The 27,553-nt window shown below is 33.8% G+C and overlaps 1 protein-coding gene across 7 annotated transcripts in view; it reads left to right on the top strand.

The window, feature by feature from the left end:
• LpR1 (Lipophorin receptor 1) overlaps positions 1 to 25,793 on the top strand; it is a 263,945-nt gene extending 238,152 nt beyond the window's left edge. For 6 of the 7 annotated variants that reach the window (XM_069817316.1, XM_069817314.1, XM_069817319.1 and 3 more), the window contains 3 exons: positions 7,270 to 7,425; positions 22,444 to 22,464; positions 24,468 to 25,793. In XM_069817316.1, the coding sequence (XP_069673417.1) occupies positions 7,270 to 7,425; positions 22,444 to 22,464; positions 24,468 to 24,512 (222 nt within the window). In that variant the 3' untranslated portion in view covers positions 24,513 to 25,793. The remainder of the gene's footprint in view (positions 1 to 7,269; positions 7,426 to 22,443; positions 22,465 to 24,467) is intronic. The other variant, XM_069817317.1, reaches the window with a different exon arrangement.
• The last annotated feature ends 1,760 nt before the right edge of the window (positions 25,794 to 27,553 follow it).

Here is a 27,553-nt window from a genome sequence, read left to right as displayed (position 1 = left end):
GAACCCTCAAATGTTTTTGGCTTTTGATTTTCTATTTTTTCTATTCTTTTTGGAAATACTTTAAAAACCAAGTTTTTAGTAGAAGATCTCAATTTTTAAGCTTCCTTTCTTTCGTGACATTCACAAGACATAGAGAAACATTTCTACGCATTCGTTTTATGAAATATCTGATTTATTCACTCTGAAAAAATTGTTTGAAATTTTAAAAATGTTATTTTTCCTATAATTCATGAAAAAATGAATAAAATAAACTAGCAGCATTTCTCACAAAATAAATGCATAGAAACATGCAGCAACCTCATAAATACTTGCGGAAAAAATGTCATCCAGATTGATTAATATTTGGCATAAAAAAGTTGGTGTTGAATCAAGAAAAATAAACTTACGGAAAAATGGATTTGAAAGTAAAATGAATATTTATGGAAATTAAAATTCTCCTCCTCTACAGTCGTCTAGTAACTTCAGGGAGCGAACTTTAGAACAAAAAGTTAATACCTAGTTCTTAATCAGAAATTTGTAAAAAAAATTCTTTGATGAAAAAATAATTTTGACAGCTCTTTAAATGCCTTAAAACTATAATTTAAAAAAATTAAACAATTTTGTAATCATAATTGAATTAAATCCCTTTAGGGTATGAAAACATATATTCTAAAGAAAGTGAAATAGTTAATGATTGTTTTTTTCATGTTCTTCAGTGGAGTCTCCTCTTAATAATATCAAGGAAGCCACAAAAACTGTGGGTTGACTCAAGGTAGCGATATGTGCTAACAAAACAGTGTCATTCGTTCAATTGTACAGTATAGTAATAGAAACTATTTCGAGAATCGCTGGAGATATTCGTCTTGCTATCAATTCCTTAAACGTAAACAAATTAAAACTTGTTGGTAATGTCTTGAAAATATAGTAGTTACTTTGCTGAATATTTAATTTTATGCCTTAATATTAGGCCTATTTTGTTGTATGATGCTGTCATACGTTTCAGAGAATGAATAAGGTTTGGGAATATTCAGTTCAGGATTGAAGCAGTCGTTGTATATAGTTATGTTATGATGTAAATGCTTCATTAGCAGAGGAAGTGTAGCGACTGATAAGCATATCAACTTCGTTCACGTCCATAGCGCAAATGAAGTCCAGGAAATCACAGACAGCCTGTGTGATTAATTTCCCTTCGTAATATTGATTAAGCCAAGTCTCAGCTTCCAGGAAATGATATGAGGATTAAAAAATTCAGTAGAGAAACTTTGACGCATGCAATTCATAACACTGCTTACAAGAAGAAGAATTGGCAATTAGCGATGTAATCATGTCTTATGCAGTGGTCTTGCAACAATACAGAAAAATATGATGCAAGGAATATACGCTATGGAAAATATTAAGGTAAAGGCATCCGCCCTCTACAGGGTGAACTGGAAGTAATGTAATTAATAATTTTAGGGGGTTATTCTTTGAGATATTTCAAACAAAACAGTTTAATACAACAATTTTGCTCTTTTTTTTTTCTTTTCCTCTTCGAGATAAAATAGTTTTATATGAAACATTTCATAGCGTGTTTTTGGAAAAGCCATTGATTTAATTTCCAATATGCTCAGTCAAATTAAGAGAGCAGTGTATTATGATTACTATTACACTTACTACTTTTGACCAATAACACGGTACAAAAGGACGCCTTTCAACCAATCATGGTTGCTTATTGCACAATTTTATCGCTTCCCTAGCATTTGTTTTTTGCCAACATTTCAAACTGTAAATTCTTTACGGTACTATAAAACATGCTTCGCGATCGTAATTTATTTACCGCATAGATAGTCTACTGAAAATGACGGCTCCGTTCAAACATTTTGGTGAAGGTAACATTAGTAAAATAGAATTTTAGTAAGTCAGTATCTGTTTTATTCTATTAGAGTACTTTATTTCTTTTAATCTTTATATACTTTCTTCTGTTAGTATCACCTCCCTACCATTTGTTTCTTTATTTGCCAACATTTCAAACTGCAAATTCTTTACTGTAGCCTACTATAAAACATGATTTGCGATCGTCATTTGAAAATGGCGGCTCTGTTCAAATATTTTGGTGAAGGTAACATTAGTGAAATAGAATTTCAGAAAGTGAATTCAAAATTTGTAGAAGGTTTATGTTGCCATCCGTTCTTAGCGTATGTTGTATTCAGTTTTGCTTACAATTTCTGATTCTTTCAAAAAGAGATACGATTTGTAATTCTTGTAGAATTTTGTTGTGGACTAACGTTTTTTTTTTTATTATTTTATTTAATGGTAGGTGATGACTTCAATTTCATTCTAATATCCCCCTCTAGAAGAAAAAATTTGCAATTGTAGACTTTTCCCCATAGAACGTTGACCTTTGGTACGTCATGCGAAGTGGTCTACAGCGTACCCAATAAGATGATAAAAAGAAAATATTAAACATCAGCAGTTAAAATGAAAACCTCTTCAAAGTTTGAGTAACTTGAGACTTCAGAAGCAAGCAAGTAATGTGGGATGACCTAAAAACGATGGTTAGACAGTTCAGAGTCTCGGAACAGGCCTTGGAGTCCTAAATAGTATGACGTGTAATATTTATTGAACGACTTGCCTACAAAATTTATATTATAAGCATGTTGCGTGGATGTTAAGAATTATTTTATTTCTCAACTGGACAAAACTCAAATTATTGTAGAGAAAGTAGTTATTTATGTGAAGTAATGTTCTTATATTTTCAAGCCTAAAAAATAGGCTAATGTGTAGCCTAACAGCGAAAGAACATTATTCGGTGTGTAGACTGTAGCTGAATTCTTAAATTCAATCTTCTTACTAGTATTTTACTAAACCTGAACGAGTAAATGCGTACCTCTATTCAGTGTTTTTCTTCTGAAGGAACAGGTGGTGGAACTCTGTGTAGAATATAATATTATAATGTATGGGAAATGATTACGTATTATGCAACGCACGGAAATTTTATTTTTAACCTCATTTTTGCCAAACTTTAAGACTTTCAAGGCCTAAGCGGAGTTCAAAGAAAAATTAATTATTAATATATTTCCCGGTTTCATGATAGAAAATACTAGTAAGGGGTGTCGGAAGCACTGCATTTATTTGTGATAAATGTGAATACAGAGTGACTTCAGATACAAGGAAGTATGTGTAATATATGTAAAGCATAATAAGCTAATAATAATTATTACAGTGCCGCTTATTTTTCCGAAGGTCAAGAGTTTCATTTTCTATTTCATATGCAAATTACACACTGCATATGAAAAGTAGACTTGCATTATTTCATAAAAGTTTATAAGTAACTGAAAATGTGTGATTGGGCTATATATATAAAATAAAATCTATGTATTCACATTAAGGCTGTCACATTATGTAAAAAATATGCGATAAGATTGACTTAAGTGTTCCTGAAGAACTCTGTCGTATATGGATAGCTGTTTGTTTTAGATAAGTCATGTCTTGTATCACTAATATTGATAACGCTAGTCATAAAGAGAGTTTATAGCTAATATACAGGCATAGCTCAAAAGGTGTCTTGAGAATAATGAATTCTTTGTATAGCCTATACAGAAAAAATAGAACTTAGATAATTTGTTGTACACTAGAGCTTGTCTGTTGTACGCAGGGACGAAAGCTGTGTATTTTATCTGTATATTATTCTCAAATTTGATCAAATATGCAATTGCGATTACTGTGACTGTCATATAATGGAAGTAATTGTTAAATTCTTCTCTATTGAACTTAAACGTATGTTATCGAAGTTACATTAAGACATCTGTAATTATTATTAATCATATTATGTTACAGAAGCGGGAAAGAATAGAGTTTGCTGATTTATGAATGCATCAGATAATAAAATTATTTGTAAAACTAAAGTATCCTTTCTGAATAAATCTTGAATCTTAAATAATGAAAAATACCGGTAGGAAAGTGTGTTAATAATAATCACTATCATCATAATCATACTCAACGAATGTTTAGGTTAAGTGACTCAGTTAATGTCCGAAAAATGTAAAATATGCATGCAGGGTCGTCCTATAAGCCTTCATTGTCAATGTGTAACTCATTTGTGAAAGTTACAGAATACTGCATGAAGTAGCACTTTTTTATGTAAATTTGGGCACAAAAAATCTTCATTTCTTATCATTCCATAAGTTTCTCTGAAATAGACGTTTCTAGTGAGTACATCCACTTGCATTTTGGACATTTTGTTACGTAATTTTAAAGTCCCGTATTCTAAGGGTGTCAACGGTCAAGCAGCACAAAGTATGCAATATAAAATTACACGTTTGAATGCCTGAGTCATTGTTTTAGAATCACATGTGTTAGTCACATGTTTACTTTACGGTGTTGCCAGATTAAGTCCTTGGTGCACCGACACTGTTGTGCGTTTGCTGTAGATTATAGCTTAATAATAATGAAGGACCCTCTGTTAGGCTATATAACTTGTGTCCCTGTATAGTAAGGGCAGAGACTGAAGACTTGGCCTTCCTTTGTACAGCTGTGATTAGAAAAACCAAATCTGCTTGGAAATTCTGCTTACGAATGTGTGTACAGTTTCAGACGTATTGATAGCTAGGCCAGTTGTGTACACACACAGCGTACATAAATATAGTAGTAATTATAACATATGTAGGATGTATCTGAAACTTTAAGGGAGTATACTAACTAAGAAAGTATCTGATTGTTTTGAGATAACTGCCTGGGCCATGATTCGGAATGATGTACCCTTTAAGGTCTACAACCCTGTCTTACATCTGCGTTTTGACGGTTGCCTGCGTTAAATCCTTCACGTTCGGTATCACATCAACGAAAGGTTTGGACACCAATGGATCAGTCACAATGGTCCTATAGCGTTGTCGTCAAAATCACCTATTGTTTGTTAATCACGAGATGAATAGTGCGGGATGAAACAACAGGGGGAAGTATGTTATATAGTGATATGAATGCTTACATTATGTGACGCAATAGCGATACTATTAACAAATATGCATAGTTCATCAGTAGCTTGACATTGCTCTTATGCTTAGTGAAAATGTAAGCTAGTAATTTATTTTAATTCGTTCTAGATTCATTCATTCATAGTGTTCTGCCCAAAGGCAGGTCTTTCACTTGAAACTAGCATTCTCCAGTCTTTCTTATTTTCTGTCTTCCTCTTTGTCTCATATGAATTATCCATATATATATATATATATATATATATATATATATATATATATATCTTAATGTCGTCTATCATCTGATATCTTCTTCTGCCCCGAACTCTTCTCCCGTTCACATTCCTTCCAGTGCATCCTTCAGAAGGCAGTTTCTTCTCAACCAGTGACCCAGCCAATTTCTTTTCCCCTTCCTGATCGGTTTCAGCATCATTCTTTCTTCATCCACTCTTTCAAACACAGCTTCGTTTCTTATTCTGTGTGTCCACTTCACACGCTCCATCCTTCTCCATATCTACATTTCAAATGCTTCTAGTCGCTTATCTTCACTTCGTCGTAATGTCCATGTTTCTGCCCCCATTCAATGCTATATTGCACACAAAGCACTTCACTAGTCTCTTCCTTAGTTCTATCTCCAGAGGTCCGCAGAAGATGCTCCTTTTTCTATTAAAAGCTTTCTCGGCCACTGCTATCCTCCTTTTGACTTCCTGTTAGCAGCTCATGTTACTGCTTATACGTAGTACACCACAAGTATTTGAAGCTGTCCACTGGCTCTACAGCCTCATTTAGAATTCATAAGTTTACCTTCTTTATTTTTCTTCCTATGACCAGATCTTCGTCTTACTTACATTATTTTATGTTCATCCCATACTGCTCACAGCTGTCATTTAGCTCCAGTAGCATATACCTCAGTATCATCTCCTCTTCTGCTAACAACCATATCATCAACAAATCTTATACACTTTATTCTTCCTCCTACTATCACTCCCCCCATGTTCTGAAAACAGTTCTTTACTAAATCCTCCAAGTAGATGTTTAACAGAGTAGATGATAAAGGGCATCCTTGACTTACTCATCTCCTAATTTCACTTCCTTCTGGCATTTCTTCTCCTGTCCTGACTTTGACTCGTTGTTTCATATAAAGATTACTGAACAGCCTTCTCTCTTTCCAATCCACACCTATTTCCTTTAGGATCTCCATGATTTTATTCCAGTCCATTCTGACAAAAACCTTTTCTAGTTCCACAAATACTACATACACTTCTTTATTCTTCTCTAGGTATTTTTCGTCTATTGTTTGTAGCAGTCCAATTGCATCTCTCGTATCTTTCCCTTCCTGAAGCCTTCTTCCAACTGTTCTTCCATCTTAGAATATAAACGTCGATTCAGTATTCGCAAGAGAATCTTCACCGAGTTCGATATCAGGCTTATAGTCCTGAACTCGTTACATTTCTTGGCATTATTTTTCTTCTGTATTGGAAACAACACTGTCTCCGTAAAATCTTCAGGCCAGTTGCCTTTTTTCATATATTTCGTTGCATAATGATAGAATTTCCTTCTTGTCTTCGCCCAAGCATTTCGCTAACTCAATGGGGATTCCATCAACTCCTGTTGCTTTCCCATTCTTCATTTCCTTAAGCGCTAATTCAACTACTTCCCTTAAAATAGAAAATCCTTTTTCGTCTTTTGATACGGCTTCTTCGTCTTCTATAGCTAAGTCATCTGGACGATTCCTTGTCTCATATAACTCTTTTACATATTTCGTTCATCTGTTTAGTATTCCTTGTTTGTTATTTCATTTCCGATGTTGTCCTAGATTAATGATTACTTTTTAAAAAGAATCAATTAATATCCATACGTTCATTATAGCTAATGTTTTTCTCTATGAGTATAGTAATAATTTGACTAGTAGGATGCTTATCAGAGTGATGTTCATCATACTTAGCAAACACAGTCAAGAATATTTCGTCTTATCCTCAGTAACCAATAATACCTAACCTCGAAATTATTCAAATCAACTTTACAGGGAGTTATACCTGAAATCTTGATTTGCACAATACCTAACCTCGCTTATTTTGAGGGGGGGGGGGAGGTGAGGACAATAATGCTATTCATACAGAAAAGTGAGTAATGATTGTAAGACGTAGATATTAAAAAAAAAAAAAAAAACAAATTATTATAATTTTTGTTTCTGTGTGACAGTCGATCTTATGGCTCTTGCTCAACCTCATTTTATCAGATAGGAGTGTTTCTACAATCGCTAAGGGCGAACATATTTATGTTAATAATATATTACTTTCATTGTTTTTAAAATGATTGACATATATGATTGTGATGTTGGCAGATTGCTTTCGTGGTGTACCGGCACTACCTGCACAGGAACGTGACAAGTATGAACTTCGACAACCCCGTGTACCGCAAGACGACAGAAGACCAGTTCTCCCTGGAGAAGAACCAATATCAGCCGCAGAGGATCTACCCAGCTACTGTGGGAGAAGAGGTGAGGGCGCTGGCTATGGACAGTTGCATCCTTAGATAATTGCACAACAGGCTAATGGGGGCCAGCTCGCGCCATGCAACTTGAACTGTTGGAATGCCTCTAGGTGCGGAGAAACACTTGAGGGATGTCTCACACCTCGTACTATAACCGCCTCTTCATAGACAATCTTTCTCCGCACCTAGTAAAGTTTGGGATAGTAGGCATATTGGGTTCTGCTACGATTCTGTGGGATTGGTCACATTAGGTTTCAGTTATTTTATATTTGTTGTCCTTAATTGCAAACAAATTTTTAATTTATTACCAACTTGGAATAACGCGTAAATCCACTGACATGGTTCCAAAAAGATTAAAAGTGAAATTATGGTAGAAAATAAGATTTCATAGTGGAAATTTGCAATTACGGTATACTGTATACTCGTATTTCCTGCGGTAAAACCAGACACATATCTTATTAAATATCTGCTGTACGCCTTGAGTTTTCGTCTAAACCCCCTTAATGAAATTGTTTCAGTTACTCAGTTATACAAAATTAATAACGATAGGTATCTACGAATTTGTCTGATTTGTACATTTTATATTGCCGAGCCTTTACGTTTACAGCAATAATAATAATAATAATAATAATAATAATAATAATAATAATAATAATAATAATAATAATAAACGAGCCTGTGAGATGAATATGTGGGATGTGGAAACTGGAATTGTGAAGTTTATAGTTTATATAGCACGAAGGTTGGATCAGGAAAGACAGAAAAATGACAAACGCGTTATTTGTAATTGCCTATATCTTTCGGAAGGTGTTGCAGAAGTAAATTCTCTCTCTGCATTTACTCTTGAAAACAAGATGCCATCTGGAGTAGACCTTCAATACAAAACCGATGGATTATACAGTACTTGCGATAAATATAGACATAATAATAATAATAATAATAATAATAATAATAATAATAATAATACGAAGGAGAGTCAAAAAGTAACCTTACTAATTATTTTATTAATTGAATATGTACAAACACGTCATCACTTTCCAACATAGTACCGTATAACAGGAACACTTGCATTGAACCCTAGATCATAAATGTAAGAGATATGTCGGGGTTATAGGCTTTGAGGTTAACAACTTTTGTCAGGTTTACTACGCTGCCATCTAGTTGATACATAAGGAGTCACGTCATAATACCCATTTGAATTGCATTAGCGACTGTGCTGTCATCTCGTGTTCGTTTACGGCGGACGGGTGGCGATCCTGGCGGTTGTTCTCATCAAAGTGCTGCCGATTTTAACGTAGCGAGGAGTTATCTGTTACATGTATGATCTAGGATTGAACGTACTGGAGACTATGTTAAAAAGTGATGAAGTGTTTGTAGTCTTATTGTACATATTTAATTAATAAAACCATTATTAAAGTTACTTTTTGACTCTCCCTCGTAATATGCAAGTTAGATAATATTTTATATAAAAACGCTTCATTTAACAAAAGTTACAAAATTTGTTTACACAGAGAGACAGTATAGTAAATTCAAATTGGTGGAGTCCAGAACAAAATATTATGCTGTGTAGAGATATAATTTTATTGGTATTTAGCTTTGATTAAAATTACGATACATTCATTACGCCCTAGCCAAAGTTGAATACTTTTTAGACTAAGGAAATATAGTCACGTTGTCAAGCTCTGCTGGAACACAGCTGACCATATCAGAGTATGCAGTCATAAGACTGTGCTGCAGTGCACGCTGTGCTGTATCTATTGATATCGAAATAGTAAACATCACTTGCAGTGAGATAATGCGTGACAGCTGTGCGAATACGTGACACAGTCAAGTTTGACCTTCAGTCCTCGTAGATTGGAGCTGTGCGCAGTTCGGAAGTCATGAGGTGGCTTCTAAACAAAACGTTTCAGATTAAAATGTTACTGTTGAGAGTCACAGAGTTTCTAATGGACACTTTGTACAGTACACAGAGCAGGTGTCTGTGTTATTTTTAATTTTATGAGAAAACTACTTCATTACGTTCACTTCATATTGCACTGAATGACAAAAGTCGCCTTCCTTTTTATGCAGTTCTTGAGTATTAAAACTCTGTGTTTAACTTGGACAATAAGATTCACTTTCTTTCTTTTTTATCTTTTTTTAAATTTTCTCTTTCTTAATTTTGTTTTGTTTCTTCTCCTTTTCCTTTCATAATTTATTTTACTTTCTTTTATCTTCCATTTTTCTCATTCTTGTTTTATACACCCTTTTCCTTGGCCTTACCACAGTCTAGTATATACAGTCACGGAGCTTGAGTTGTGAGGGTACTAGGAACAATATAGACTGTGCAGGTATTATTTCACATTGTCTGTAATGAGGCGATAGTAGCGATCCTAGTGGTTAGCAACTATCTATTGCTGCATATACTACGTATTGAGCTTCGTGACTGTATATACTAGACTGTGGCCTTACTTTTCTACCTTTTCCATTCTTTATTTCTCTATATTACTCATTCCATAATATTTTCCTACTTTCACTTCTTTCTTTGTTTCTGTTCCTTTTCTTCTTTGCCTTTATCTCTCTTTTACTTGCTTTTATTTCGTTCTTTTTGTCTCTTTTCTGCATTTCTTCATTTATTTTCTTTTTTCCTCACTTCGCATCTTTCTTAACAAACCCAACTATGCAGGTGAACTTTCGAGGTTATGATTTATTTCCAAAAATGGAACCTGTAAACATTTTCGAACTATTGAATAGGAATTATTTCAACGCACTGTTAAAATCCAATGAAATTACATCGTAACTAAACTACCGGGAAAGTCTTCAGTGATTAAATCTCATAAACTTCATAGCTTACATGCAGTTCATATGACTGTCGTTTCAGATTGAAAAGCATAATGTGAGCAAAGAATATAATAAGTTGTTTAAGTCCTGAAAACAACTAGAACAGGGGGTCGTCAGCAGAGAGCACGCTGGGGCTAGCATCTCTTACCCGCTGAAAACTCAGTGCACCATAGTGCACTGTGTAGCTGCTAGCGGGTATGCTCTCTATCTCTCCCTGCTGCACGATGGTGTACATGGGACGGCACCGCGTACCCATTGCACATTTCAGCAAGTGCTGACGACCACTGAACCAGAAGATCAAATACTGCTTTTCTTGAATTAAATAAATCTTAGGTCAAAATTAATACCCTGAACCAAGTTTTCTTTACAAACCAATGTTTTATGTTCGGCAGTCAAGCAAGGATAAGAAACAATTTGAATGCTAACAGATCTTGTTCATTTTCGTCTAACGTTATTGTAATGAAATTGAAAACATGTCATTTGAGTCCTGAGTATAGATCTTTGTGAAAAGTCTTTCCAATTTTCATGTAAATATATTCACTGATTAACTTATATTAAATATATTACTGTCTTAACGCTTTTTACAATTCACTTAGGAGCATTTCTGAAGAATGGGACTCCATCGATAACTTGCAGGTATTTTCAGAAACAAAATTGTGTATCCTGATTGTCTTATTTTTCAAGAAATTGGCTTGAAGCATTTCTCTCGACATCATAATGTAGATTTTGTTTTATTTTACAGGTACTTAGCATGCGATTAAAAATAAAGTAGTTAGCATTTGCAAGAAATGTCTGTTTAAAGCCAACATTGCGTGATAGAAACATAGAACAATTTCTTAAAATAGATTATGATTGTGTAAATTTAAACTTGCATCTTTACAAAATAGGTGAGTTCCTTAAACACGGAATTTAGATAACTATTTTATAGGAGTTTTATAAAAATGATAAATCTAATTTTTCATGGTAAAAATGTTTGTCTGGAAACGTATTCAAAGAACATAGAACCAACTAAATCATCTTTTGAGAGATTTTACTTTTACTCAGTGGATTAGTGGAACTTGAGTTAACAGTTCTCACTCTGTTACAATATTTTTGAAGTACCGTATTTTGAAATGTCTGGGAAAGATTTTCATGTCTGCTTTGCACAAAACAGTTCTAGAATGCACATGCGCGTTACATGTCAATTATTGCGAGCTGGCCCCATGCACAAGACGAGACAAACAGAACAGCAAACCAATTCAAGAGTCGCCAGTGTTCAAACCTCGTGGTCTCGCATTGCAGTGAGTGCGTACAATACATACAGCTCTGCTGCCCTCGAATTGAGGTTTAATTGAATCCGATACATTAGTTGATTTAATTTAACCTTACGAACATACTGAATTGGAGAGATGAATCCATTAAATTTAATCATTGTTAATGCTTCGGCCTTTACGGTTTTTTTTTTTAACATTTCAGTCTGTTATTACACTTAATCTTAATAACATTTCAGGATTACTGGCACGTTCTGTCTTAGTAATTCACTGTATATTATAGTTCAGAATTCCACTATTCCACCTATTTATTTTAGCGCACAATGCTTCGATCCCATTTTCGACTCTCCAGACAGCAGATCCAACTGAGTAGGCGAATCTTCTAAGTCAAGAACGATGTTTCAGTAAAAATGAAACTAATAAATAATTCAGGAACGTTCGATTTAAAAAAGACAGTTGAAACATCTAGAAACTATTATAAATCAGCCATCGGATATTGATTAAAATATTATCTAACACATTCACAGTTGGTAAAACTGACAACTTGACTTTGAGTTATCAACCAGCGATAAGTGGCGAAAGTGGGTGTAAGAGATAAGGATAGTTAAAGGGATAATTTCACGGTGTAAAGAGATAAGACGAGATCAGAAAATTACCGGTAATATTAATACGTGACAACTCAGGTTGAATTGTAATTAATTGTAATTTCTCACAGATTAAATATTGTAATTAATTATTCATTCTTGATTTACACACTTTCAACTCTCTTAGAAATTTGAAGATGGCTTAAAGTCCTACCGAAACTAGTCCCTTAAATAAAATACTACCTAATCAGCTATAATATTAAACACAGTGAAGATATCTAAATTGTTAATTTAACAAGTTTAATAATGTAATTGTGGATTCTAATTAAATTATACAGAAAGTGTACTTGTGACCTGAAATGTGAATCACGGTTCTGGGTCTCTCTGAAGTTTATTCGAAAGTATTATACATTTCAGTAAGCCGAGTTTATTTTATAGATTCCATTCTGTGTTGACTGTTCAGTATTAACTTGGAAATATTGCTATCTATCTTTGATTCGGCAGTAGCCGAAAAAAAAAAGCCTATGTCATACTCGATTCAAAGAAGATTTCATTTACTGCTAAGCCTCAAACAATAGTTAATAGGTTTTTCAGAGAATTATTTGCACATTTTGTGCATTGTACATTGAAGTAGCAGGAAGTGAACGATGCTCTCTCTCTCTGTCCCTCCCTCCTCCTGTCTGTCTTTATGCAGCTCGAAACTGGTCACATTTTTTTTAACGAGTCAGTACTAAGATTATTAGCTGTGCTTGAAAGTACGTTTTTATGATCGCAAGGACGGAGATTTTCTCAGTAAGTGGTGATAATGAGATGACATTAATGAAATTATCACAGGATGAATGCCTGAACCCCGAGTAAGCATGTACCTACCATTTTGTCAACTATAAATATAGTAACAGTTCGAACTCATCAATGTTTGAAGTGGAAAGTCCAATTATTAGCTATCAACGTAATCTACTAGGTTTCCATTGTTTTCTGTCATATCGCATGCAGTCCATTAAAATACACTTCAAGAATAGATACCGATGCTGCACTGAGCTTTAAGATTTTTTACTATCTTTATCAAAAATAGATTTAATTTATTTCAGGCTTTGCGTTTTGTGGGTGTATTTGTTGTTGAACCATTTCACAGAAGTGTAAAGCATAAAATCCGTTCTTATAAGTCTATTTTCCTGTATAAAGAATATGCATACATTCCCTTTAAAAAAAATAGTATATAGTATTTCCTCATCATTGTTATTAATTTATTCCTCTGCAGAGGGAGTAGCGATAGTGTTAATTCGTTCCGACAAGTTACTCTTGTCATTTCATTTGAAGTAAAGAAATATCTAGAAGTGATAAAATAATGGATTCCGTAATAGCAAGGTTGAAAGTTCACTGACATTCCTTTCCTGGCAGCCTTTCTTGAGCTGACAGATAAGAAATTGAAACTTTACACGGTACAAAGACTCTCACTTCATTTCGTAATCTTGTTATCAATTTCTCGGAAGCGGTTTTCTCGTAGGTGCAATCTGATCTATCTTATCTACACTTTTAAGTACTGTATATTTGTACATCTCTCAGCTCTCTTCCTGTAAAAAGATGTAGATATTGCTGCTATCAGTGATGAACTTCTTCGAACGAGTGTATTCCTTCATGGTCATTCCACCAAATTTAATTAAATTATTTACACTCATTTCATTCGCGAGAAAACACGTGGTTGCCATTTTTGTTAAAGTTATTTGTGTTTGATATCAATGCTCAACCAAATTCACTCTTGTAATATTGCAGAATTCTCCAGTACAAACATAAAAAATACTTCACTTTTTTCTTTACGTACTAATCTAGATCTTCGCGTACAAAATTTTGAAAAATAATTTGCATTTTGACTTCATGTATCATTCCATAATTTAATGACGAAACTTTTCTTTCTTTCCTTTCTTTTGTTCCTCCTCATATTTCTTTGCTTCTTACATCATTCCATATTTCCTTTTCTTCCACACCTTCTCCCAAGTGTAACTTAAGAGAAAATGTATTGTGAACTTTATTCACTTCAGTACACCAGAATAGATACGGTAAGACACAGTTATGAATGTTTCTTAAGGAAACTTATAATTCTAAACATATATAGCAGTAATTGTATTATTTTGCATCTTAAGAAACATAGAATATGAATGATTAAAGCCAATTTTAATTAGTGAATTTGGAAATTGATTAGGATTAGACGGGTGGCTTACATTTCTCACACTGCTGTATCTATTATTTGTATTATTGTAATGGAGGGTAAATAGCAGACGAGACGTCGAATGAAATAATAGTGGGGGGGGGGGGAAAGGAAGGGAAGAGAATATGTTTGATATTTGCTTCAAATTGAAATTACGTCATTTGGAAATAAATAACAAAATTTATACAAAAACATTAACTTAAACAAAATAAAACAGATTAAGTTTTAAATAATTTCCATTTGACAGGATATACAGCTCATTACGACATGCTCTTTATGTAGTTATCTGTGCACTAGAGGTTACATCACAAGAGATTATCAAGTACCTATGACTGTTAACTGTCTATAGATCTCATAATATAATTTAAGAATTAAACAAATGATTGAAACTAAAACAATAAATCGAAAATGTTAAATGTATTTTTTGTATTTGACTCGCCGAACAACATGAAAAATGTATACTGTACTAATTAAATACTGTATTTGGGTCAGCTATTCTTGTAACAAGATTTTGATTTGTTCCATCACAAAATTATACAAACCTGTGTAGTAATAATAATAATAATAATAATAATAATAATAATAATAATAATAATAATAATAATATTGATAATAATAATACTGATAAATCTTCACAAAGAATTCAAACTATAGTGTACTTCTAAAAACAAAATAATATCGGTATTATAAAATGATCCTTTTTCATGCTTATTAAATTATTTTTAATAAGTATTTTCAATAATAGAAGCATTCCCTGGAATAACAGTTTAACGTATGTTACCGGTACGTCATTTTTTTCCCCCGTTTCCAACATACATTGAATCCTTAATAACATAACGCTTTCTATGAACATTTGAACGTATTTCTGCGCAATGTTTTATACCTAATCTAAAATGTTTGACGCTCTGCATCTTAAATTCAAAATTTTGTAATTAAGTTCTTGTTTCAGAGATCAATTTTTAGGATTATTCTCATATATTTTCACCATAACAAGTCATATAATCTTAACAACATTAGCTTTACCACTGTGAGTGAAATTTATGTTACCGATATTTAATTGAATGAACAATACCTGACATACATAAATGCCCTTCATTTGTCACAAGGCCAGTATTAAGTAAAGGGAAAGGAATTGCCAGAAAGACGAGTGCTCACTCCAAGATACACCTTATCACCAAAGGGATATAAACTAAAACAATTTTGAAAAGGCCTTAAAGGCCGAAAATAGATCGTTATAATGAAAGGTACATGTCGAAGGCGACAGAGCTGTGGACTTTGCATCTCACTTCAGTGCGTGAGCTGAGCCTGGGGACCACATTCCCACGAGGCACGAACACGGGACGACTGCCTCAACTTGAAGCTTGGCGATCACACGAATTCCGCCCAGTCCATTTAGTACTCTCACATCACTGTCCTCCTCCCATTTACCCGTGTGACGTGATGTAACTGTTTCACTCTGCTTGGCTTAGTGAATTGTTTATTTGTAATGGTGGTGGCATGACTTCGCATTTAGCAGCTGTGTGAAAGACTGAAAAGCCCTGTTTCAAAGTGGGTCACATGTCACAGGTTTCCAGTCTGCAGGCATAATGGAGTTGTATATTTTCAGATATCAAGAATCTGTAATCTGAAGCACATATTTCTTCATTAGAGGATTGTGCCATATAAATTAGGAAAAAATAAACAACAGCAATGTTTCTTCTATTTCCAAACTTCATGTCTTCAATTTTTTTATTATTATTATTATTATTATTATTATTATTATTATTATTATTATTATTATTATTATTATTATTATTATTCTGTCTGGGGAGAAACAATACTGCAGATTAGCCAAATTTTGCGAAAGTTCCTCGTTACAATAGCCAGTTTAATTAGCAGCCTTTACCACCGCATTTTGTAATACTGAGACCTGTTAATGAGGCAATGGAAGTTACCAAAATCGAGCATTGAATTAGGAAATTCAGAAGGAGGGAAAAATTAACATGGTTCTAATAAATTTATTAGCAGCAGGATCACTTACAACATAACAAAACAACAATGCTGAAATGCTAAAACAAGTGACTTTTACAGGTATGTTGCATTGCATACAAGAAATCTGTTTTAGTTGAAATATATGGACCCTACTTAAAGATATTGGAAGAGCCAAGAAAATAATTACAGAAATATTTATTCATTTATTCATTCATTTCATTTACTTATTTATTTAAATGAGTGAATAAACTAGTGAGGGTAATCACGAGTCATTGGCTTAATATTACTCCAATTTATCAGTGATGGAATGAAAATAAGGAGCTATTGAGTTAATTACAGAAAATAGCCTCTTTTTTGTTTTGGCAAAAAATCTCATAATGACATTGAATGAACTTCATTTGCTCTTGTAAGAAGCCATCGGCAGATAACTAGAGCTATGCAAGCAATAGTTTTTTATCTTATTTTTATGATAACCTTAAGAATTACATTGAAATTCAATTATTAAGGTTTTGATATCGAAACAAAAGATTACTTAACTTGATCCCTTTAAGGTAATTAATTGAATCAGTTTTTTTTATATTGAAACAAAGGATAATTTAACTTGATTTCTCAGTGTGATTAATTGGAATCAGTTTTTATATCATCATTTTGTGGTTTTCAGAAATAAGAAGAGGTTTAGATTGTATTCATTAGATTACTGATCAAATATAAAAAATAATTGTTGCGAAGGTTCCATTATCATGTTGTGAGTGACATTACTATTTACAGTTTATTATTTTAAATTATTTTTCAAAAGACGTATATAAAAGAAATAGTTTAATAATATGCACCCATATAAGAAAGTGAATTTTTATTTCCTGGGTTACACACAAAGGGCATTCTCAGTAATTTCAAAATTGAGACCTTTGATTTAATCTATGAATTGTATACAATTGTATAGTTTTTCCAACGGTCACAAACTCGTGTTCTTTGTGTAAGAGTACTCTTCGCTGCACAAGAGCAGTATGCAAGAGCAGATCGCCCCACTCAAACGGTTAACGTCAGCAACCCTTTGGTACCCCAAGCTTACACATCTTACCGCGTGTTTATTACTCGGATCTCTGTTACTTGCCACGCTAATCAGTGTAGGTCGGTAGGCCTATATAATAGCTATAGTCTTGGCAAAATCCATGATTTACGTATGTAGAAAATGGGTAGATATTAATATTTCATTTTTCGATTTGAATTTTGGGAGTGTATTAATACATTCTTTGTACTTACGAAATTAAATAAACGGAATTGTTATCTTGTTTGTCTCGGTATGAAAAGACCGTTACAACGTTACATTTTAATTTATTTCCAGACGCAAACTATTATTAATTTTCCATTGACAGATTGCTGAAGCTCACAATAGCATTATTAGTGATAAACTTCATGAAAAAAAGAGAGTTTATATTGCTCATATGGTTTCAAGGTAACAGTTTGTTAGATTGTGAAGCATGTGTGCGGATGATAAGATTTTAAACTGTCATAAACCCTGAGTAAGTCATATTTTATTATGCGTATGTATTGTTTGCATTGGGCTGAAAATACTGATAACAGCATTTTTGTATTCTCTACTAAATATTTGCCTTACTTTAGAAGTGCTATATTTGTTGTTACACGTAAGCATATCAAGATAGATTAATTCGTTTCGAAAACTGATACTTATTCTGTTTGTTTTATTCTCTTTTATTTTGCATGAAGCACTGTTTTTTTTTCCTTTGTATATTTCCATCAAACGTTTATGTAGTCTATAAACTTTAATATAATAGCTAAATATATATATATAAACAACAGGTTCAAAGGACGATAAAAATATTTTTTTTTTAGTATCATACCTTGATTTCCTTCAGACGGAACATAAACCTGGCAGTTCCACATCATAGACTTAACGTCACCTAAGTCATTTCATTTGGTCTAGTGAGTACCATGTTTGTCACTGAATGTGACGTTCTCAAGTTTCAACCTTAAAAATTCTGGATAGTCTATATGTGCGTGGATTTGACCACCCCACTTGTAATCCATCTGAGGCACGCAAAAGAGTTCTGTCCCCAAATTTGATGTTGCAGAGAAAATTTTTAGATTATTTCTCTTCCACGGCAAAATTAAACTCTGCTAGGCATCATCCCCACCTATTATTGTATCATCTGCAGTTCAGGTGCCTTGGTGCCATAAAGGACACTGGTAGACTAGCAGGATTCATAAAAGTCTTAGTAGACCATGGGAACCAAATGTATCAGTATTCTGTCGATGCATTCAGTTCAACTATATACAAATGATAAATACGCATTAATTTAAACTGCTGCGTAATACTATGTTTGTAAACACTAGCAGACTGGAAGTTTCTAATGTGACACACATGTGACCTGCTTTGATAACAGTTAACTGATATCCATAGTGCTCAATCACCTTTCACACAAAACATTGAACAGTGACGTCACAGTAATTGATACTGCTCACGGACTTGCAACTCATATGCTGTTGCACAAAGACGATCAGGATTGTAATCTGACTCTTGGAACATTTTGTATCATGTTAAGATTTATTGTCAATAGATGCGAAACAACGGATATGAGCTTTTTCTTGTTATTTAATTTTAAATATTGTAATTAACATTTGTCTTCTGTTAACTTTCTATCGTTCACCGCTATGGAGTAACGGTTAGTATGCCTGACCGTGAAACGAGCGAGCCCGGGTTCGAATCCTGGTTGGAACAAGTTACAAGGTTGAGGTTTTTTCCGGGGTTTTCCCTCAACTCAATAAGAGCAAACGCTGGGTAACTTTCGGCGTTGGACCCTGGATTCATTGTGCTGGCATTATCACCTTCATTCAACTCATTTAGATTGCTATATAACCATAGCAGTTGAAAAAGCGTAAAATAACCAATTAAAAAAACTTCCTGTCAAGGTCGTATATTTAAGTCTTCGATATTGTCTTCCAGTTCATTATTTTTTAATAAGATACTATGAGAAATTTAAACACTCAAACCATTATGTAAGCTCATGAAACTCCATACGATTGTTTTGTAACCTGTTTACTTGACATTGGAAGGTGATACTGAGTAAAAAGAATTACAACATTCTTCTTATTTCCATATACTTCAAGTCTGTACAAGAATTAGTTATATTTATTGCCCAGTTTTGCCTTGGAACTGTTCAAAATATTTATTTAATCAAGAGAACGTTCATTGCCTTTCCTCAATTTACCAAGATAGCAATAGTACAACATTTGTTTCAAGAAATTATTCGAGTAAGTGTGAAGGTCATGAGTTCTAGATGTGTTACGTGATATTCTATGTAGCCCTATACTTTCATATCTCTCAAGATATTGTTAATTCTTTAATGTTGCTTCCTTCATGAGTGAAGTAAACTTGTTTCGTACATTTTCGACGGACTGGCCCAAACATTATCACCCAGCTATTTTTTGCTCACAGATCCTCAACTGTTCTATCAGATGTGTCTGCAAATAGTACTGCAAGTAAAATACTGGTAGAAGAAAATGTGAGAGTACCGGTACCGGTACAATAATAAAACAGGCTGCAATAGCAGTGGCACAATTTTTTTTGGAGGAGGGAAGACAGACTTTAGTTAATCAAGGAGAGCAAGTCTCCTTGCTTCTATCTCACATCATTTGAAAATTATTACTGTCCAAGGCAAATGTATATTAATATTAAATAAGAATATTGAGTAACGTGAGATTTATTTTTCCTATGCGCATCAAGTAAATGTGGAAAAAATTAACAATTAATGTAATCTTAAAGTTAAAAGAAATTCGAGATTCAGACGTGAACATTATCGGGTTATGTACAGCTATGAGAAAAGTTATGCAGTAATTGCCAAGCAGAAGTGTGAGCTAATATAACATTTAAAAGAATGAGTAAATTTGGTTAGAAGTATTACGAAACAATGTTTAATAGCATATGTAATGTCGTATTTGTGTGGAAGGTGGAGACAGCCAGTGGGTTGCATATCCACGGCTGGATAGCAAACTTAACATTCTAATAATTAAAAGAGTACCGGTAATTCTCTTTTAGTCGATCAGTGAGGAGCGGAAGATAAGATAATTCTCAACTTGTATTTTTTTTTTGTTAAGTTAAATCTATAAACTATATAATCTCTTTTTATCATACGAAGACTAATCGTGGAAACAGTACTCAAGAGTTGGGTTGCAATGGATTCAGACTACCAAGCTTGTAGTCGAAGGCAAAGAATTTTATTCCTAGCCAAAATTACTACCTATAATAGCTTTGATATGCCCTCATACCAATTCTTTACTTCCTATTCCCTCCATACATTTCCATAGCTGAAAAATCATAAATTCATTCTTTGTATAAAGGAACACTGTTGTATCTCTCTGTTTCTCATGGGTTGTGAAACAGGTGTGAACTTCGTCACTGTTCAATGTGTACACAGAGCAGCTAAAAGTTGACTGTATAAATACCAGACTTGTTGAACTTCGATTCATTCACAGACTTCATCAGGGGCTTTGAATTCTGACGAATCTATTGTTTATCGCACTATCAGTAATCGTTATACAAATTTTAATTCTAATGTTTAAAGAAGCAATTGAAAGTTTTGAGAACTTTCTCTAAATTGTATTTAGGACACAGTGTGCATACTTTCACTAAATATGTAGGTTTAAATCCTATCTGTGGTGTTCCGCAGCTCTCTTGCATTGGTAGTTCATATTATTGTGTTAACATAGGGTGACCTATCTGTATAATTTTAGAAATGAACTTTAAGTCTTTGTTACTTGTCATAATATGGGGTTGAATAGGTTATGGCTTCTAGGATATGAAATTTTGGATCACAAAAATATCTACACGAAATGCAAACACTTCATATTTTCATCCCTTTTAACGGCAGTAGTAACTAATTTTTATGGTATCTTAAATCAGCATTTCTCAATATTTTCATTTTGAAACATTCATTTTATGTTTTCTTGAACTACATAGTCGAAATATAAAAGGAATACAGCATTATTTACTAATTGCGATTTAAGGCGTACAGAAAAGAAAGCTGATAACATAATGTAAATATTTTATATAATCCCATTAACAGCTAGTTAGTTGTTACACCTCAGTTTGGAAAGAAAATTCTTAGAATTCTATTTAACCTATCCACCGTGCTGTATGAAAAAATAGCTATAACATAAGCAGTTCACCACTGCTTAGAAATAAAGATTGCACATTTAAACTATAAAAGAAACACTTTCAATTAAGTTACACCCTACATTTTTCAGATGTTTCACCATTAGCTAGATGATTAAAAATGAGAATTCAGATCCTTGTGATATCAAAGTGGGATTTTGTAATGAACAGAGACAATATTGCATCAGATTTTGTAGGAGTTCACGGCCTTACTTGTCCTCAAACAATAATAAAAATATCACCATTATGGGCAATAGTTCCCTATTAAACTAAAGTTTCAGGGTTCAGACTATCAGACCCCAAGGACGATGAATTCTTAAAAATGATAAGATTCCTTCGCAAATAAATAAAGCCAAAAGTCCAGTGACGTAAATTAACAGTACGTAAAAGGATCTTTTCTTTGAATTACAAAAGTTACCAGCCATTTCTCGCCCACACTGACAGATATCTCTGCACACTTTTGAGATCACCACGAATCGTCAAATATAAATCAGATTCCAGCTTTGATGCGAAGGTTCTGAAGACTTCTACTAAGTCGTTAAAAGTAGTGAAAAGAGAATAACTGGGTTACCAATATTTTCTGTACATAGCGTAAAAGCTGATGCCTATAAAGGTTTACTACTCACTCCAGATGCAATCTAAATCTAGAAGTTTCACTGTGGAAATTGAACCGTATTACTGTATGGTCACCCTACGAGCATTAGTATGAGCTAACTTTTTTTGTAAGAGAGATACAAACCTGAGACTTCTGCCTAATTTACTGAACGTACTGATGTTTGTGATATGACAGACTTGAGTCCCATCTCATCTAGCATATTTTCGTATCAAACTCTTTCGTACTTCACAATTAACTCATGCTATTCTGTCTCAAGACTGATTTTTTTTCTAACAAACTTAACAATTGCCAGTATTATAATCTGTGCCAAATAATGTATTCTAATGGTCGTGATGGAGATGTCGTACTGTAAAATGCTTTTTACCCCGTGTTGCCGCTTGTTTACATGCCTGTCGTAATGCTGTTATGCAGCAAGGACTTTATGAACCTACGGTAAGTACTGGTATAAATATCATCATGGATACGGTAGTTCTAATGTTTTCCACCTTTTATTTAGTTTTTGTATCATTTTGATACCTACATAGAAGTTTCAGTTGTTTTTTTTTTTATTATTATTCCACGTCCTCCTTTAGCATTTTACGAGCGTCCTATCTTTGTTTTATAATTCACTATAATTTCCATCTTCAAGGAAGGTAAGCAAAAGAGAACTCATCTGTTGGATTCGTTACCAAGAGCTATTCTCTGAGTTAAAAATCCAACAGATAGGTTTCTCTTTTTTTATTTTCAATGATCTAATACATAGCTCCGAAATGTAAAATTTGTCTGCATCTATGATACAGTCCAGAAACCCTAATACCTCGAACTTGCATGGTATTGCAGTAATATGTCGAAATTTAATCTCTCCAAAGTTTCAGAATTGTTTACTCCCTTTGTCTTCATGGTAGTTTTGTTGGAGATCATTTTATAGAAAACTGCACATGCATTTTAACTGAAAACAAATATTTTGTGAATAATTTCACGGGAAAAATTGTTCCAGGGCCGGGTTTCCCCTTGAAATTATTCAAATCTGCTTTACAGGGAGCTTCACCTGAAAGACTAGATTTGCAAAATATTTTGTGATTTATGTGAAGCAAGATACCGGTTATTTCCTCATTTCCGATGCCATTTGCCATGGATTTCACTTGTATTTTAATAACATTTTATTTTTTAATTTGGAAAGCCTAGTCGCTGTAGGCACCTGAAAAGTTCACCTGCCCAGTAGGGTTGTTTATGCCGAATAATCAACATGTTTTAAAATTTAGTAGAGTGAGTGAACCTTAGTGTTTTGAGCAACACTACCCAGGAGATTAACCAATTTAAATCGTTGGAGAGATTAAATTTCAGCACATGGTTGAGCTGTCTGAAAAATTTTGTTACCGGTAGACTATATACAGTATATCATTGTCAGTCAGTGTGAATGTCTGAAATATTGTGTTGTATCTCCCCGTCCAACAGTGGCGAAGAGTTTTGAAGGCTTCTGGGATTAAACTCTCTTTAAAAAATTAATTCTCTTATAATTGATTTTGAAATATTTGTTTTTTTCGCATAGTTCCCGTGTCATGTTTTATGAACTCTGCAGTTGCCAAACAAATGAGCAGAATGCTTCAACTCTCGAAATTCCAGGAGTGCAGTTTCGAAACATTTCGCTTTACAGTGTTTTAAGTGTGATTTATGTTCAATCTGATGCCAGGATTGAATAATCGTTTGTTTATATATTGTGCATTGTAATATTCGTTTGATAACGTTCACTTTATCCAATTCCAATTCTTTAGCTTCGCCATTGTTTTTCAATAAGTCTGTGTTGTAATTTTGGAGTGACCGTTGGAATATGTCACATAGAATATAGATACAATTTTAATTTTTACTTACTTTAATATTGTTTTATATTAGCTCAATTAAGTAAGAACATTATCATATTTAATCTGCAAGTACATTATCTAGTGTGATCAGTTTGAAAATCTGTGATGTGATATGGGATCTTCAGTCATGTTTTTAGCATTGATATCATATTCCATTGTTTTAGACAGATATGTGTAAAAGCATAATGAGTTATCAGAATATTTTTTTAGAATAGTATTATTAACATTCATACTATTATTATTCTCTTTTCCTTTAATGAAATTAATTTAATAACCACCACCACCATCATCATAATCATAATCATCATCAATATATATATATATATATATATATATATATATATTTTAATTCTCTCCTACCTCATAATTATTAAGAATAATGAATTTATAATATGTGATCATTGATTATTATCGTGGCTTTAGCCTGTGTTTTATGATATTCTAGTCTGAAGCTCTCGCTGCTTTCTCATTTCGTTATATCTTCAAATGTTGCAGATGTTTCTTGTTCATTGCTGTTTTCGCACACTGAGGACAGATGCAAAAAATTCATTCTATCAGTTGCCACTCTTCATAATGGCATATATTTGTTTGTTGCAGGCCCAGGAGCCCCTCACGAGTCCAGGAACCAATGATTACGTATAACTGGGCTCGGCCCTAGTGGTGACATGACTTCAATCCGTGTGCTGTGGAAACAAAGACAAACTGTGCGATCGGAGGGGGCAGACTGTAGAGTCGGAGTGCTCAAGCCCTTCCACCGAGGTGCGTCGCTCAAGTGGTAACAGTGCCAAAATCCCGTGATGCTTTGCGTCACAACTTTTGTTCTTTCGTTCGTTGTGGTTTACAAGTGTTTGAATCATTAAGTTCGAAAATAAGTGAAAGAATCGTACTGTTGTAATAATTTTTGAGAAGAATTATTTATATAAAAAAAAGTCAAATTTGGTATTGAAATTTTTAAAATTGTTGAATTTATTGTTTGGCTTATATAACTTAATTTTGTGGCCCGGGTAATTTTTTCCCCCACTTTGTTCTTTGGAATTTCCAAAATTTGCTTTTCTTGACCAAATATTAATTATTATGCTGGGTGTGGAGAGTTGGCTTGGAACGTTTCGGTGTACATAGTGATGGTGTTTGCTGTGGTATGAACAAATAGAAGATGGGAGTCCAGTTAGACGGTTCGTCAACGCTGAAGGGACAAGAAGTAATCCAAAGAGACGTGCGCTCGGGTCTCGAGAAGAAAATAATCAAATCATTGTAACAGATCAAAGTCTATACTCCCATCACTTCTTTGTGTACAGAATAAAAGGCAAGCCATGGAAGTATAGACTACAGATGTCATAAAAAAAGAGGTTTAACGCTATTTAAATGTTTTGTAAATATGTGGATCAGAATTTCAACCAAAAATGATGAAATTTGTCCATAAAATTAATTGTAAGCAGGGACAGATAAAAAGATGTCAGTTAATGTTTTTACTTCCCGTTGCTCGCTCATGTAGGTGCAATTTCTCGTATCTCGGTGTTCCGCCCCTCCTCCCCTCTCGCCCCATGTCCCTGGTGGTGATGCAGCTCTCGTTAACTAATTTCCCGTGTGTATGTGAGTGGCTGGATGTGCGCGTGTGACTTTGAATGCTTTTTTAGTACCGACCCTGATATTGTATTAGTACGACAAGTGCTTTGATAGACAACTGTAATGAACTCCCCAAGAAAGTCTTCTGGTTACATATGTCGGATATTTGCATGTTTGTTTGTTTGTTTGATTGTTTGTTTGTTGCTCATATTATATTGTACCTCCAGTCAGAAAAGTGTTTCAGTTCTTTTTTATGTAAAGTTGTAAATACATTATTCAGGAATCATGTATTCTAAGATGCTTTAATTTTAAATGTTATTTGGACTAGTTGAACATAGTAAAAGACATTAATGTACAAAACTGTGTTTCATCTTCTTTGAATGTCCCAGCAGAATATTGCCAAAAGAATTTCTTCCCGTCCTTTCATTCTCCTGTCCTTCCTGTTTTGTCATGCAGGTGACAATCATATCCAGACGACGAGATTGGAATAAACCAGTGGTGATATGTTAAAGCAGAGTTCTACATTGGCATATCTTACTCTGATTGGAGCATCTGTCTTCAAGTCCTGGCAAAAGCCTATGGAATTTCTTGCAGGTACACCTCTTCTCCCATCCATCACTTTATTTATCGTCACTCATGAGGAGGTACCTAGTCTTGCAAGCTAACATTACATCATATCCTGTAGTACAGTTGAATAAGCATTGTCATTAGAATGATACTCAGTGATGACACTAGGGGTGGGCAAAGAAAGGCGTCCACCCAACCAAAAATGTTCCTGCCCACCCTAAAAGAACAATTAATACATTTCATCTTACGATGTTGAATGACGTATAAACGTCCGTTGATGTGACATATTAATGAACGTTTATACGTCATTCAACATCGTAAGATGAAGATTACATTTGTAAAGTTTCTTCCCACCCATAAGCAGTGCTGACTAGATCAGACGCTATGGACAGTACTCTATAACAGAGTCGCCAGTATGAAAGGATAATTCCAAGCCTTTGGCACGAGACTATCTCGATAGCTCAGTGGTAGAGCACCTGACTGGAGTACAGGAAGTCGCAGGTTCGAATCACGCTTGAGGTTGTGAAATTTTTCTTTCATACCATGGCATGATTGTGACTATATTTAAATTCATTAATACATTTCAAATGTAATAAGTTTTGCGCAAAGTACTAACAATAGTCTATTATATTATTTTCTACGTCACACATTCATTAATAATTCAACATATTCATACTTCTGCTTTACTACTGCATATAATTAATGACAATAGCTTGGTAGAACTTATCAAACAGGCATCTGGCTTTAATTTAACATTCTGCCATCATATTCTAATAGTGTAGTATAATATTGTAAGTGCAATTTTAGCTGTTATATGGGTCCTAGTAAATGTCTATCAACGATTTCTTTCATTTCATCTCTAGCAAAAAAAAAAAAAAAATCAAATTGTAATGATAATGGTAGTGAAACTAACTGTGGCGATGCAAAACTTGATCACGAATCAACCTTTCGGGAAGAGGGTGTGACTACTGTGCAAAAGGTGATAAAACTAATACAGTCGTAAGTTCAGTTATAGGGAATATTTCTATTTCAGTAAATAATGACCTGTGACAGCCGTTCCTAAAACTGTATCTTAGGTCTCATGGGAAGTCTTTCAGAATGATATCAATTATTTTCTTGGCTGGAATACAGTATTGAGCGTGATGCAGCATTCTGTTTTCCTTGTAGATTCTTTTCGAAAGAGGGTAGATCAGGTAAAAATGCATTCGTTTGTGGTTACGAGAACTGAAAGTGAGCACTGGAAAAGAATTCCAGTTTAGGAAACATGCAAATAGGCCTAGTGTACTAGTGTACATAAGAGTCTATAGTTTCTTGAAGTACGTACAGGGAAATAAAAAGAAAAAGGAGTACGGTAAGATGATTTAGAAAATAAAGAAAAAAGTCCTTATTAACTTTACACACTGAGATGATTATTTTAAATTTCAAGATGTTTTCTCGCTTTCGTTTTGATGCCAATTGTAGACTACAGTAACGTGCAAATTAATCCGAACAACGTAATTACTTATGCAAAAACACTCAAACGGGATAAAAAAAGGATCTAAGACATACCTCAG

Source organism: Periplaneta americana, chromosome 17, assembly GCF_040183065.1.
Source record: "Periplaneta americana isolate PAMFEO1 chromosome 17, P.americana_PAMFEO1_priV1, whole genome shotgun sequence".
Taxonomy (NCBI): Eukaryota; Metazoa; Arthropoda; class Insecta; order Blattodea; family Blattidae; genus Periplaneta; species Periplaneta americana.
The sequence above is the reverse complement of the archived record's forward strand: the minus strand, read 5'-3'. Positions and strand labels throughout refer to the sequence as shown.